Source organism: Dendrobates tinctorius, unplaced genomic scaffold (genome assembly GCF_039654945.1).
Source record: "Dendrobates tinctorius isolate UK_male_01 unplaced genomic scaffold, ASM3965494v1 ptg000016l, whole genome shotgun sequence".
Lineage (NCBI taxonomy): Eukaryota > Metazoa > Chordata > Amphibia > Anura > Dendrobatidae > Dendrobates > Dendrobates tinctorius.
The window spans coordinates 57,686,628-57,702,730 of NW_027361684.1; the positions used below are offsets into that span (position 1 = coordinate 57,686,628).

At 42.4% G+C, this 16,103-nt stretch overlaps 1 protein-coding gene across 5 annotated transcripts in view; it reads right to left on the reverse strand.

Annotated features, from left to right (window-relative positions):
* Positions 1-11,583: 11,583 nt before the first annotated feature.
* The window catches only part of PCYT1B (phosphate cytidylyltransferase 1B, choline), a 93,032-nt gene continuing 88,512 nt past the window's right edge, over positions 11,584-16,103 (reverse strand). For 2 of the 5 annotated variants that reach the window (XM_073565905.1, XM_073565902.1), the window contains exon 8: positions 11,584-11,843. In XM_073565905.1, coding sequence (XP_073422006.1) covers positions 11,631-11,843 — 213 coding nt within the window. In that variant the 3' untranslated portion in view covers positions 11,584-11,630. Of the gene's footprint in view, positions 11,847-16,103 lie in introns of all 5 variants that reach the window. The other 3 variants (XM_073565904.1, XM_073565901.1, XM_073565903.1) reach the window with 2 other exon arrangements.

Here is a 16,103-nt window from a genome sequence, read left to right on the forward strand (position 1 = left end):
TCAAAGAGCATTTTAATAATATTGAGAAGGGCTTTATCGGACATCCCTTATCTAGGCATTTTAAGGACTATCAGTGAAAGGGGCACTTTTTTGTGGCATTCATAGGGTACAAGAAAACATGAGAGGGGGCGACTATCTTAAACAGATGTCGCGTACCGAATCCAAATGGATTTTTACCCTTGATTGCCTAGCCCCTAAAGGGTTAAACCACGAAATAGAACTTTATGCCTTCTCATGATACTAGGCTATACACTTTGTCTTATTTCAAAATGATCCTTTATGTTTTCCTTTCTATTTTTTCATTTTTATTCTTTAATAGAGTAGTATGGGTGTAATTTTATGATATATTCACTTATTTATATGTGTGCATGTTTTTGTATCATTGTATATATTCATATACTAATTTTAATTATATACCTTATAATATATGGACATGTTTTTAGGGCTACTTCTTCTACTCATTTTAATATAATTAATTCTAATAAAGTTTTCTATAATTTTAATTTTATACTTTTCCAACATATATTTTTGCACCTTAATAAATGCATATCCTCAGGCTAATTGCAGCAGGATTATAGGCAGATGAGGGCACTCTAGCAGAGGGGCTGGTATTTTGCTTCCCTATTTAATGGCTATGACGGTGGCCAGGCCAGCAGCCCTGACGAAGAAGGTCTGTGTACCTTCGAAATGTGTTGGCGTTTGGCCCTTCTCAGCCTCCGTCTCCCAGCTCTCTACTCTAGGTGACGTCATCCAGACCACGCTCCTCCACACTTCGGCACTGACAGCGGCGTCTTCCGGCCGGCACACACCGTGTGCACCCAGTCTCTGGTGAGGATAAGGTGGGTTCCATCTAGAGGACGCTCTCCGGTCTCCCTCTACTCAGTGCACTTAACACCCTTCATGTGCTGGTGTGGTCCTGCGTGAGTATCAGTGAATTACTGAGCTCACCTCCTCCTGCTACAGCGCTCAGGCTCCTCCTGCTGTAGTCATTCTTGTGGATTAACCCATGGGTCAGCAGCACGACCCTCCATTCCACTTCATTCTCATTTCTCTGCTGGAGCACCAATTCACCCCAAGGTAGGCAGGCATCTTATTATCTATATGCTATACTGTCTACCTTTTCAGTCACTGTTTCTTTGATTGTTTATTGTGACCAGGTATTTCCAGCCCACCCAGCAGCACCTTTAGCGCGGTGCCCTCTTTGTTTTTGCATCTTTTATCACTGCTAGCCATCAGCACAGAGGCTGCTCAAGCACCTGCAGCTTCAGTTTGCACTAGTAGGAGCGTATTTCATTTGCTTTTTTTCCGTGCTTTTTAAAAATGTTTTGCCTCAAATAAAGAATTATTTGCGATCCCATGCTGTAACGTCAGTATACTCTTTTGCTTCCTCCCCTGTCCAGGAGATGTGGTATGATCATACCATGTCCCTGTACGGTCAGACACAGCCATTACACAGTACACAGCAGGGACACATTTATAAGATTATCTCCGCACTGGAACAATTTTTTAAACACATCCAATTGTGGAAATTATCACTATTCCAAGGTCTATTGATTAAAATGGACTTTGTTCATGGGACAAGCCCTTTAAGGTCTTCTTATCCATTGTCTTTTTACCCATTTTTGTAGCTTTAGATTACTTGACATTGTTGAGTGCAAAGGTGTTAGAGACGTACGCATAGAATCATAGGTTTAATAAGATATTTATTATTAATATTGTATAGAAAATCATGCACTTTTACAGGTATTAAAATGCTTCAAATCATAAGGGATAAAGCTTTCATTTTCCAAAAATTAGGCACCAAACTCTCAAAACGCTCTCTATTTTCAAAAGAGCATGAATGTAATGACAATGCTGTGCACTTATCTCCTCAGCCAGGAGCTTCTTCGTTCCAGACCTTGTCCTTCATCCTTGCAGATGTATTGAGGTGGCAAACTATGGAATGTAGGAACATACTAAAACTTGAAATCTTCTCTTACTATTCATTGAAGTGAATTTACAAAGGAGGAGGTATCTGTTTTGCAAATTGAATAAATTGTCTTTTGAACTAATTGAGCTGCTATCTGACCAATTCTTTTTACAAAAAATATACTGGTCAATTACTATTAAAATGGTATCAAGTGTTGCCAGGAAGATGGACTAAAAGTATTTGAACATGACTCCTGAATATTAAAGGGAATCTAAGGCATCTTTTATTACTATGGGCATACAGGTAATAGAAATGTTACACTAGTCCTACCCGTATGCCTGTCAGGACTCTGGAGTGTTCATATTTTGTGCTTTATAGCCCTTTTCAAGTTGGTGTCTGCTGCTTCACTCCTGCTTATGTGATCTCGCGTAACAAGAGATCGACTGATAGATTCCGGAAGCCGGCACCCATAATCAAAGCAGGATGCCCAGAGTGGTTATCCACTAAGAATCTAAGACTGAACGTTCCTTCACAGAAACTGGGACAGAAGTTCATCGGTCCTTTCAAGATCAGCAGTATCGCGATTTCTGTTGCCTGCTGTCTAAAGCTGCCAAGGACTATGAAGGTACACCCAGTATTCCATGTCTCTCTACTGAAGCCTGTCTCTCCTAATAGCTTTCAGAGATGCGTTGTACCCCCTCCACAACCCGTACTGGTAGATGGGCAGGAGCAATTCTTGGTGGTTGAAATCACTGATTCCAGGATCGCCAGAAATTGACTTCAGTATCTTAAAAGATGGCAGGGATATCCACTTGAGGAGAACTCTTGGGTACCCGTGGCAGAAGATTACACAGTTCCATCAAAGATACCCTGAGAAATGGGGTCAGGAATTGTCCTGAGGCTGCTGTTAAGGAGGGAGTAATGTCAGGACTCTGGATTCCCTGTTCATCTTTTGTGCTTTATAGCCCTTTTTCAAGATGGTGTCTGCTGCCTCGCTCCTGCTCATGTGATCCGCCTTCCCTGCCTTATAACCCTAGTTTGCCTTCCAGTCCATGCTAGTGTATTCTGCTTGATTCCCTGGCTCTGTGCTGCAAGAGACTGTTCCTGTCCAGAAGATCTGGTTCAGTCCTTCTTGCAAACCTCTCCAGCTCTCAATTTTGCACCTGCAGCAAGCTTTGTGTGTGTTCTCTGCTTCTGCCTCTGTCTGCCCGCTTAGGACACCTAAGCTCGGCCTGCTTCAGCTAGTTTTGTTTGTGTGCAGTGGCAGTATATTTTACTGTACTGGACTTCCTAAGAGGTTCACAGCTCTCTCTGTTTTCGTGACTCTTATGCAGAGACTGCCTGCCCTGCTGTGAACTGTGTCTTATAATCAGCATACTCTAGTGTGTGCCTCTCCCAAGAGACTATACTTGCAGCAGTGCTGCATATGTACTACTTGTATTTCCCTGCTTGCTGTTCGTTCTTGAACTGTTGCTCACTTGCGGCACCTACGTCTATTTGTGTAAGGCTAGTTTCACATTAGTGTTTTTTTGCGCAGCGCATCGGGCGCATAAAAAAACGCAAAGAAAAACGCAAAACAAACGCGCTTTTTTTAACGTCATGCGCACGCTGATGCGTAAAAAAAAACGCAGCGTTGCATGCGTTTTACATGCGTTTTTGCATGCGTTTACGTTTTTTATGCACATGCGTTTTTCGGTGTGACATTTTTTCCATTGTCTAGAGAACATTCTAGACTTGTTTAACTCAAAAACGCATGCGCAAAAAAACCCAACCGTGCGCAAGACCATGCGCACGCATGCGTTCCCATATACTTCAATGTGTTCTTTTTGCGCATTCCGTGCGCAAGCGTGCGCATGCGTTTTTTTGCCGAGAGAGGGCGCACCAAAAAATGCAACATGTTGCGTCTGGCGCGCCTGGTGCGAAAGACAAAAAAACGCATGCACACGAAAACGCAAGTGTGCGCAAGACCATGCGCACGTCATATTAAACATAGGTGCGCAGTGCGAATGCGCACGGGTGCGCACGATGCGTTGCGCACAAAAGCGCTAATGTGAAACCAGCCTAATACAGACTTGTCACCATACTCTTGTTCAGTTGACTCATTTGTCTCAAGCCAAGAGGTTCCTGAGTGTTCTACTATCATTGTTACAATGCCTCATATTAATGGTCTTGTTGTTGAGAAATGTTATATTCTTTCCTTATGTTAATGATTTCTTCCAGACTCCGGGGTGGGCGGTGCCTGGAAGAAATCTCTGCCTCCTGTCTTCATTACAATACGACCCCCCTTCCATGCATGTCAGTTCTGGTCCTGGAATCCTGTGCTCAGCACTCCTCAGAAATACATACCTTATCCTCCCTTCTATGGGCACTGTATTCAGGGATCTTCTGCACCAGCGACTTCCGCTCCAGTCACCTAAGGCGAGCGTGCTGAAAAGGAGCTCTCCTCACTTCCTCCCTGCATAGTCATCACTATGTACACATGGTTTTTAGCGATGACTATGCAGGAAGGAAGTGGGGAGTGCATCTTATAGGCGCACATGCCAGAAGTCACTGGAGCAGAAATCGCCAGCACCTGTACAGAAGATCCCTGAATGCAGTGCCTGGAGCCTGAAAGAATTAATTAATACAGTCATATGTTAAAGTTTGGGCACCTCTATTAATGTTAACCTTTTTTCTTTATAACAATTTTGTTTTTTGCAACAGCTATTTCAGTTTCATATATCTAATAACTGATGGACTCAGTTATATTTCTGGATTCAAATGAGGTTTATTGTACAAACAGAAAATGTGCAATCTGCCTTTAAACAAAATTTGACTGGTGCAAAAGTATGGGCACCCTTATCATTTTCTTGATTTGAACACTCCTAACTACTTTTTACTGACTTCCTGAAGCACTAAATTGGTTTTGTAACCTCATTGAGCTTTGAACTTCATAGCCAGGTGTATCAAATCATGAGAAAAGGTATTTAAGGTGGCCAATTGCAAGTAGTTCTCCTATTTGATTCTCCTATGAAGAGTGGCATCATGGGACCCTCAAAACAACTCTCAAATGATCTGAAAACAAAGATTATTCAACATAGCTTTTCAGGGGAAGGATACAAAAAGTTGTCTCAGAGATTTAACCTGTCAGTTTCCACTGTGAGGAACATAGTAAGGAAATGGAAGAACACAGGTACAGTTCTTGTTATGCCCAGAAGTGGCAGGCCAAGAAAAATATCAGAAAGGCAGAGAAGAAGAATGGTGAGAACAGTCAAGGACAATCCACAGACCACCTCCAAAGACCTGCAGCATCATCTTGCTGCAGATGGTGTCACTGTGCATCGGTCAACAATACAGCGCACTTTGCACAAGGAGAAGCTGTATGGGAGAGTGATGCGAAAGAAGCCATTTCTGCAAGCACGCCACAAACAGAGAAGCCTGAGGTATGCAAAAGCACATTTGGACAAGCCAGTTACATTTTGGAAGAAGGTCCTGTAGGCTGATGAAACAAAGATTGAGTTGTTTGGTCATACAAAAAGGCGTTATGCATGGAGGCTAAAAAACACAGCATTCCAAGAAAGACACTTGCTACCCACAGTAAAATTTGGTGGAGGTTCCATCATGCTTTGGGGCTGTGTGGCCAATGCCGGCACCGGGAATCTTGTTAAAGTTGAGGGTCGCATGGATTCAACTCAGTATCAGCAGATTCTTGACAATAATGTGCAAGAATCAGTGACGAAGTTGAAGTTACGCAGGGGATGGATATTTCAGCAAGACAATGATCCAAAACACCGCTCCAAATCTACTCAGGCATTCATGCAGAGGAACAATTACAATGTTCTGGAATGGCCATCCCAGTCCCCAGACCTGAATATCATTGAACATCTGTGGGATGATTTGAAGCGGGCTGTCCATGCTCGGCGACCATCAAACTTAACTGAACTGGAATTGTTTTGTAAACAGGAATGGTCACAAATACCTTCATCCAGGATCCAGGAATTCATTAATAGCTACAGGAAGCGAAAAGAGGCTGTTATTTTTGCAAAAGGAGGATCTATGAAATATTAATGTCACTTTTATGTTGAGGTGCCCATACTTTTGCACCGGTCAAATTTTGTTTAAATGCAGATTGCACATTTTCTGTTAGTACAATAAACCTCATTTGAATCCAGAAATATAACTGAGTCCATCAGTTATTAGATATATGAAACTGAAATAGCTGTTGCAAAAACCAAAATTGTTATAAAGAAACAAGGTTAACATTAATAGGAGGTGCCCAAACTTTAACATATGACTGTATAAAGACAGAATATAACATTTCTCAACAACAACAATACCGTTACTATGAGGCAGACAGGTAGGACTGGTGTAACATTTCTATTACCTGTATGCCCATAGTAATAGGTCATATACATGCCAGGGATGACAGATTCCCTTTAAGTTCAAGTGTGTTACCCATACCAATTGCAAACAGGTTACTGAATTTAAGCTAACAACTGTGCACCATCTTCATCACAATGCAGGGTAGTTTAGATCACATTGATACTGTCACTGTGAAGTGGTAGTGTCTATATTTAACATCTCAGTCGAAAAGCAGTGGAACACAAAAAATTACAATGCAGGGCCATCAAGTGTTGAAAAACTTGTATCAGCACAAAAAGTATGCTCCTGAATCTTTGTAGTAAAGGATTTCCATGGTCGAGTAGTGGCATACAAGTCTAAGTTGCACAATTCCATTGTTGCTGGAGTGGAATAAAGCTCTGGACATTGGAGTAATGGAAATTTTCTCTGAAGTAATTAATGTTTAACTATTTGCAATTCTAATTTTGGTAAATGCCCCCAAAGTATTGCCCACCAGAACGTATAGAGCTAATCTAATTTGGTGAAAAAAGGCTAATGCTTTGAGGCTGTTTTTTAAGATTTTTACTTATTTTCTAGTGAAAAGTAATATTATTGAAATACAGTAGTATACATTTTAAACCATGGTATGCCTCCAACATTGTAGTAACGTGTTCCACAATGACTGTGCCCTATGCACAAAGCAAAGCTCCTAAAACCATGGTGAGTATGATATGGAAGAACTCGAGTGGTTGCCCAGTTCTCATCTCAACCCCAAAGAACACATTTGGGATGAATTGGTCCACAGATTGAGAGACAGACCCTCATGCCAAACACCATTGTCTAACCTCACAAATGCTTTTTTTCCTGATTAGATATAAATCCACATAGGCACTCTTCAAAATCTTGTTGAAAGCCTTTCCATAAGAGAGTCTGTGGCTGTAACGATAACACAAAATGAGGCCCACTGTACATTAATTCTGCATTTGACTGGGACTCCAACGAGCTGATGCAGATGTGATGGTTAGGCCTGCACACTTTTGGCTGTAAAGCTCAAGCTATATCATCTCACTAAGGCTGGTTTCACATTTGCATTCAGGAGGGCTACTTTCTCCTTTTTTTCCTCCCTGAAGCTTCACCTACTTCTGTATGCGTCCTGCGTTTCCCTGCGTACCTGCCTATAACATTGGGTATGCAGGGACATGCTTTGCTTGCGGATGAGTCCGCATGCGGCGATTTGACGTGAGCGGCGACCGCATGGAAACGCAAAATTTTGCGTTTTCATGCGGTTGCTGCACACGTCAAATCGCCGCATGCGGACACATCTGCATACAACGCATGTCCCTGCATACCCAATGTTAAAGATAGGTATGCAGGGAAGCGCAGGATGCATACAGAAGTAGGCGGAGCGTAGGAGGAGCTTCAGGGAGGAACAACGGAGGAAGTAGGTTGCCATCTGCAGTCCTCCTGAACGCTAGTGTGAACCTAGCCTAACCCAGCTGGGATCCCTTGAACACCCCAAGTCCGTACAATGTAACATGCTGGACTGGACAATTTTGACGATTAGTGTACACTTTGAAGGGAATGATCATATTTAGTTATTAAGTTATACAGCCATATAGTGAAAAATGCCTTATTGGATTATATACAGTACATAATAGTAGTCTATTCAATATGGCTGTTTTATATTGCGTGATTAAACCAGTATGGCATGCTCCTGTTAGATTTAACTTTAAATTAAGGCTAGAAGGGTTTTCCAAGACTTTAACATTAGGGTATGCTCTGGAAAACCACAATAACCACAAAACACTTTATTGAATGTAAAGCATTCCGTCAAGTCAATGGGACTGAAAATTCCCTGAAAACTCCTTATGATATTTACATAAAAAATAGTAAAGAGAAAAATGGGACTGATGTGAGGTTTCTATGGGCAGTGCAACAGATTTCATAAAAAGTGACATGAACTTCTTTACCGTTGGATGCTCTGCATATGTGTAAATACATTATCAAAGCTGTGAACTATAAGAATAGCTAAGATCTCAACAGTAGCAAAAAGTAATGTATTAATGTACAAGTAGCTTTAGATCTTATATTCTCCTGAACATTTGAGGATTACTGAATCGGATTAAAAATACGTTTTTTTGCAAAAATACATTAGATAGGGACTGCTTCGATACGGGTTACCTTGATGCGGTGAAGCAGCTTGGTATACATTTTTTTTGCAAAAAAGTATCGACTAAATACCCTGTATTTGTTATCCAGCACTTGCTGATTACTGTCATATATTATACTGCAGAGTATTTTTGCAAATCTGTTTTCTTGTTGTGTCTCAGTTAGTGGGTGGTGTGAATGTTGTCTTACCGACTTGTTCACACTTGTGCATGTCACATGTGTTTTTAATCCGTTTTTTCCTTGCCTAGCATGGTTTGAGAGACCCCACCCCTCTCTTGTGTGGCATGCACAAAAGAACTGTCTTGCACCACAAGCCCATACTAAGAAGCGCCTGTCCGAATCCTGTTCATTTTAGACACTGTTCAGATGTTCAGGTTTTAAATACATTAGAAAGGGACTGCTTCGATACGGGTTACATTGACGCAGTGAAGCAGCTTGGTATAAATTTTTTTGCAAAAAAAGTATCGACTAAATACCCTGTATTTGTTATCCAGCACTTGCTGATTACTGTCATATATTATACTGCAGAGTATTTTTGCAAATCTGTTTTCTTGTTGTGTGTCATTTTATACCAAGTCTGAGTGTCTGCTGCTTTTTGGCATATACAACGAAAATGATGCATGACAGAGAGCATGTTCACTCTATCAGCACCATTATAGTCTATGGCCCCAGTGGCGAACACGCCCAAAACTCGTTTTGCAGGTGGTTCGTTCGGACATAATCCCCGACAGTCCACAGAGCGTGTAACAAAATGCAATGTGAAAGGACCCTAAGAAAGTCAAAACTTCACTTTCTTAAATATTCAGGTCTCAGATTTATGGATTCATCAAAAACTCTGTAATTGTTCAGTATTATAATAAAAAATACAAATTGCCCAATAATTCTGCACCACGGTGTATACGGAGGCACAATATGGCCCTATAGGCTGCATGGAGCCATAAAACGACCATGTGCATGATATAATCTTGTAGATTTGGATCAGTTTGTGATACAAAGAATAAAGTCAAAAGTGCTTGTATGCTAGCATAGTTGTAATGATGAGGAAAGCCGAGTTTTGACAGGAAATCTGTTAAGAATTCTATGTACATGGTATAGTACAACACCATACAGTGGGGGAAATAAGTATTTGACCCTTTGCTGATTTTGTAAATTTGCTCACTGACAAAGGCATGTAAGTATTTGATCCCCTACAAACCATTAAGTTCTGTCTCCTACAGACTAGCTAGACGCTCCTAATTAACTTGTTACCTGCATTAAAGACAGCTGTCTTACATAGTCACCTTTGTAAAAGATTCCTGTCCACAGACTCAATCAATCAGACTCTAACCTCTACAACATGGGAAAGACCAAAGAACTTTCTAAGGATGTCGGGGACAAGATCATAGACCTGCACAAAGCTGGAATGGGCTACAAAACCATAAGTAAGACGCTGGGTGAGAAGGAGACAACTGTTGGTGCAATAGTAAGACAATGGAAGTAATACAAAATGACTATCAATCAACATCAATCTGGGGCACCATGCAAAATCTCACCTCATGGGGTATCCTTGATCATGTGGAAGATGAGAGATCAGCCTAAAACTACACAGGGGGAACTTGTTAATGATCTCAAGGCAGCTGGGACCACTGTCACCAAGAAAACCATTGTTAACACATTACGCCATAAAGGTCTAAAATCCTGCAGTGCCCGCAAGGTCCCCCTGCTCAAGAAGGCACATGTGCAGGCTCATCTGAAATTTGCCAATGAACACGTGGTAGATTCTGTGAGTGATTGGGAAAAGGTGCTGTGGTCAGATGAGACAAAGAGTGAGCTCTTTGGCGTTAACTCAAGTTGCTGTGTTTGGAGGAAGATAAATGCTGTCTATGGCCCAAAGAACACCTTACCCACTGCTAAGCATGGAGGTGGAAACATTATGATTTCAGGGTGTTTCTCTGCTAAGGGCACAGGACTACGTCACCGCTTCAATGGGAGACTGGATAGAGCCATGTACCGCAAAATTCTGAGTAACAAACTCATTCCCTCCGGCTGGACATTAAAAATGGGTTGTGGCTGGGTCTTCCAGCCAGACAATGACTCAAAATATACAGCCAAAGGAAACAAAGGAGTGGTTCAAAAAGAAGCACATTAAGGTCATGGAGTGGCCTAGCCAGCCTCCAGACCTTAATCCCATAGAAAACTTAGCGAGGAAGTTGAAGCTCTGAGTTGCCAAGCGACAGCCTCAAAATCTTAATGATTTAGAATTCATCTGCAAAGAGGAGTGGACCAAAATTCCTCCTGACATGTGCGCAAACCTCATCAACTACAAAAAACGTCTGACTGCTGTGCTTGCCAACAAGGGTTTTGCCACCAAGTATTAAGTCTTGTTTGCCAGAAGGATCAAATACTTATTTCTCACTGCAAATGGAAATAAAATTGATATAATTTATACCATGTGATTTTCTGGATTTTATTTTTGATATTCTGTCTCTCAATGTTAAAATTAACTCACCCTTAAAATTATAGACTGTTCACGTATTTGTCAGTGGGCAAACTTGCAAAATCAGCAAGGGATCAAATACTTATTTCCCCCACTGTATATCTGCATTAGCAATTACGCAGATGATCCTCCTACCCTAGCGCCAGTGTGTCAAGGGCTTGCATAATTACTGCTAATTAAATTCATAAAATGGACTCCAGTCTATGCACCTTAGGTTTCTGATAGTTAACACAGTGCAACATGCAGAAAATGATCTATTCCTGCTTCATCTTTAAAGTTTTAACACTTGAGTATCAAAAATTAATCAATACTGGTCTATAATCTGTGCATGGTTTGCAGCCATACACAAGGTTCAAGTATACCAGGAACCACTTGCCCGTATTACACTAAATAACTGTTGTAACATTTCACCTTTTCTGTCCTTGTAATTTTTTGGCTGTTTTAATAGGTTTAATATCAAACTGCTTTGGCGTGGTAGATTCTGACTAACTTGGAAAAAACAGCTATTCATTTATGGCGCAATGAATCTTCTATCCAAATTTGTCTACAACTGCCTACATTTTTAACAAGGTGCCCTAGAATATATAATATATTTATATGTGTCCAAAAATGCTGCTCTCAGTTTGAATCCTCAAATTAAACTTTACTTAAGAGAAAATCTGTTTTGGCCCTTGCAAAGTCACCTAAGCAATAAGGAGTGTAGACCCCGTGGTGGAAAAAGAAGCTAAACTGCTTTTATTTTAAAACATGTACTGGTTACTTTTCATCTTCATCTCCTTCACTCATGCTGCTGATAGAGGCAGATGCTGCACCTTTGGGTGATAATGGAGGTGAGGTCTTATTAAGCATCCATGGCAAGGGCGGAGAAGGAGAACGAGATGGAGAACGTTCTCGAGTTGGGCTGCTTGTAGGACTCTGCCTTGGGGATAGTGCTTGAAGCATCCTCCCGCTTCTCTCCTGAAACATCTGCTTCTGGAAGAAAATGAACACTATTAGTACTGTACGACTGTACATTATGTGATTTGTGTAAGTTTTTATATAGAATTTATTCTTATTATATAAACCAAAGATCGAGACCAATAAACTTCCTAGAGTAAAAATAAAGCCCGCAACATTCCAAAGAAATGTTTCTACACTTAAGGTTCTTGATCAACCCCTAAGATGGTAAAACTCACTTTGTATTTTGAGCAGAGTTCAATCCTGGAACTTTGTTTCAGTGTTCTATCAGTAGTCACATTAAAGCAGAAGAATATGGAAATAAACTATTCTTGGCAATGCCCAAATGAAATGGTTTAAAATGAGATATTATCTACTGTAGATAATCTTGTTTTGTTATGAGTTCCCCAATCATTACCTGCCCACAAGGAGCTCATAAGTTGTAACCTACCAGGTTAGCACGTGTTTTATTTCCCTGCAGTGCCTCCACAGGTGCAAAAAAGTATTACATTAATTTTGTTACAATAATAGGCTGGCTATGTAATTTAAAGATGTATTGAGGTCTGATTGGGAAATACCCCCTCTCAGAAACTCAGGATTCCCAAAAGCATATACAAGAATGGATTTTCGAAACCAGACATCGCTAACCCTGTAACGCATGTTCAAGATTGTGTAGGGGATCGCGTATTGAGAGGGCTCAGGGGCAGATGTCCCTCCACATTTGGCTGATGCAGACTATATTACATACCCACCATCTGAGTGTGACGCTAGTCACTTCTAATGTGACACTTTCACTTCTCACGGCCAAGCCGTGAGTCAGAATGGTCAAGGTATTCAAGGTCCGAAGCCAGGAGGGTACATCATAAACAGAAGGAAGAGACAAAAGCGTAGTCAGGTAAAGTTCCGAGGTCAGAGTACCGAGAGGATAACGGATCAGAGCTGAAGGAGTTAAACAGGCGGATAGTCAGAATTAAGTCCAAGGTCAGGCAACAGATTAAGCATACAGAACTCAAGGCACAGGAAACCTAAAGTATAGACAGAGTCCAAGATCTTGTCTCCGTCTTCTCTCCACAACACGAAGACTGGCAACTCTAACCTCGGGTAAATGGACCTGCTCTGGGGAAGTATAACCTGTGTCCTGCTGTTCACCATGTCTCTCACGGATTCTATGGTCCATTCGTATGGCCTGAGTCATGGCCTACATCAGAGAACAAGGGGCATCATGGAGGACCAGAGCATCCTTGAGTGTCTTGGAAAGGCCTCTTGGGAACTGGCACCTGAGAGCAGCATCGCTCCATAGAACTTCGGTGGACCACTGCCGGAACTCAGTACAGTAGTCCTCAGCTGTGCGACTGCCTTATGCCAGGTTCATGATCTTAGCCTCCGCGACCTGGATACTGTCGGGTTCGTCATATATCAAACCTAAACTTTCAAAAAAAAGCATCAACAGAAAACTGTTCTGGGGCTTGTGGGGACAAAGAAAATGTCCAGGTCTGAGGACCCCCTCGCATTGGTGACATGATTATTCCCACCCGCTGGAACTCCTCCTCTGCCGACCAGGGGTGCAGTGTAAAAAATAACTTACAGCTCTCCCTGAATACCCTAAACTGGTCTTTCGCTCCCAAAAAATTATCAGGGAGGGATATCACAGGTTCGGGAGAGACCAACTGTACATCACAGTGTACTGACGTTATAGCCACTGCCGGCAGTGGGGGGCTAAGGGAGGTCTTCATCAAGTTATTTATCTGACCCTACAACTGATATTACAATGATTCCAGACTCTGGCCATCCTTCTCCAGATCCTGAGTCATCTGCAACAAATTTGCCACCTGACCGCAAAGCGTGAGAACAGGACCCATACTGGCAAAAAAGAAAAACGTAGTGGCCAGACGTAAAGTGACTCTAGTCACTTCTAATATGACGCTAGTCACTTCTCATGGCCAAGCTGTGAGTCAGAGTGGTCAAGGAGTCTAAGGTCAGAAGACAGGAGTGTACATCATAAACAGAAGGAAGAGAAAAAAGTGTAGGTAAGGTTCCGAGGTCAGAGTATTGGAGGATAATGGATCAGAGCTGAAGGGGTTAAACAGGCGCATGGTCAGAAAAAAGTCCAAGGTCAGGCAACAGATCAAGCATACAGAACTGAAGGCACAGGAAGGCACAGCAGAAACCTCACAAGATGAATGTATGTCTAGCAGTGTTCTGGGAAACTTAGCTCAGTTAAGAAGCATGGCCATTAAATGGAATAATGAACACATGAGACGGTCGACGCCTCACAGTCTCCGATTTGGATAGTCAAGCTGTCAATCAACACACTGACAGCTCAGCACACCCCTGTACTAGATTGGATGGCCAAGCTGTCAATCAGAGTACTGACAGCTTCAGCACACCCCTATACCAGATTGGACAGCCGAACTGTCAGTAACCGCACCCCAGACACACTGAGGGGTGGAACCGTGACACTGAGGAGCTAAACTACAATCTCTGCTGTTATTTAAACTCTAGTATAGACTGTAGGTGGTGCTAGTAACTGTAGAAAAAAGAGAGGAACACTTGCTGCAAATTAGGAACACACACCACCAATGTGATCAATAAAATATAAATAAATAATTACAATTTGCGCTTAATACTGAACCCCTTTAGCTTGTAGTGAACTAAAAAATACACACAAATGAATTGGATTGCTCCAAGTTAGGTAGTTATTATCTTAAGGTGTAATCTGAGTGGATGTCTGGACTCCAAAGGACCAGTAAATAGCGCTGTATATCTTGAGGTGAAGTCAGATTGAATGATATTTGCCAGATAAACGTGGGTTAATAGCACGGCTATTCAGGAGTGCTGTCCCGGCCGGTGACAGACACTCCACGCTCCCCTCTTCCAGCGGCGCGCCGGCGTGCAGTGTGCACGATGTGAAATGTGGCGTGAGATGAGCCAAAATCTGAGTGGATGTCTGGACTCCAGAGGACCAGTAAATAGCGCTGTATATCTTGAGGTGAAGTCAGATTGAATGATATTTGCCAGATAAACATGGGTTAATAGCACGGCTATTCAGGAGTGCTGTCCCGGCCGGTGACAGACACTCCACGCTCCCCTCTTCCAGCGGCGCGCCGGCGTGCAGTGTGCACGATGTGAACTGTGGCGTGAGATGAGCCAACAGGACCAGTTACGTGATAGATTACAGGGAGCACAGTGGACAAATTCCTCTCCGACTAGTTTTATCCCTGATTAAGGAAACCGTGTTTTTTCCCTAAACTAGTCGGAGAGGAATTTGTCCACTGTACTCCCTGTAATCTATCACGCTCCCACGTGACTGGTGACATCACGAAGGTCCTGTTGGCTCATCTCACGCCACAGCTTCACATCGTGCACACTGCATGCCGGCGCGCCGCTGGAAGAGGGGAGCGTGGAGTGTCTGTCACCGTCCGGGACAGCACTCCTGAAGAGCCGTGGTATTAACCCACGTTTATCTGACAAATATCATTCAATCTGACTTCACATCAAGATATACAGCGCTCTTTACTGGTCCTCTGGAGTCCAGACATCCACTCAGATTATAACTTAAGGTAATAACTACCTAACTTGGAGCAATCCAATTCATTTGTGTGTAATTTTTAGTTCACTACAAGCTAAAAGGGTTCTGTTATGAATGGGTCACCGAAGAGGATAGCAGGCCCAGGCTAAGCCACAGAAAACCAGAGAGGTTGGTATCTAAGCGGATGCAGACCCCTGATCCTGTCCACACAACTAGCAGTAGCCGTGGAGCGTACCTACGATGATCCTAGATGCCTCGGCACAGCCAGAGAGCTAACTAAGCCTAAAGCAAGAAAGGGGAAATCTAAACTGCCCCGGAGCAGACCCCAAAGGAATAGATAGCCCCCAAACATATATTGTCGGTGAGACAAGATGAAAACACAAACGCAGGCAGAAAATAGACTGAGCAATCGATGGGGCCCACACTGACTAGACAGGACAGGAAAGGAAAGACACTGTCTGCAATCACGCAAAAAACCCTGCCAAAAAGTCCAACACGTCTGATGCACAAAACAATGAAGTCGCACAACTTCACCCCCACTAATCAGCACTCTGGTATATTCTGAAAGTAAAGCAAAAAGAGACCAATATAAAAGGGGACAAAACAAACTGGCACATGCAGTAACATATGGGCGGTGATTCAGCACAGCCCAAGCTGGAACTAGCTGACCCGCACAAAGCAGAGATAAACAAGCCAGATCAAATGCAAACAGAATAGCAAATGAACCACTTAGCTGAACATGCAGGGAAAGAGCAGGAGACATC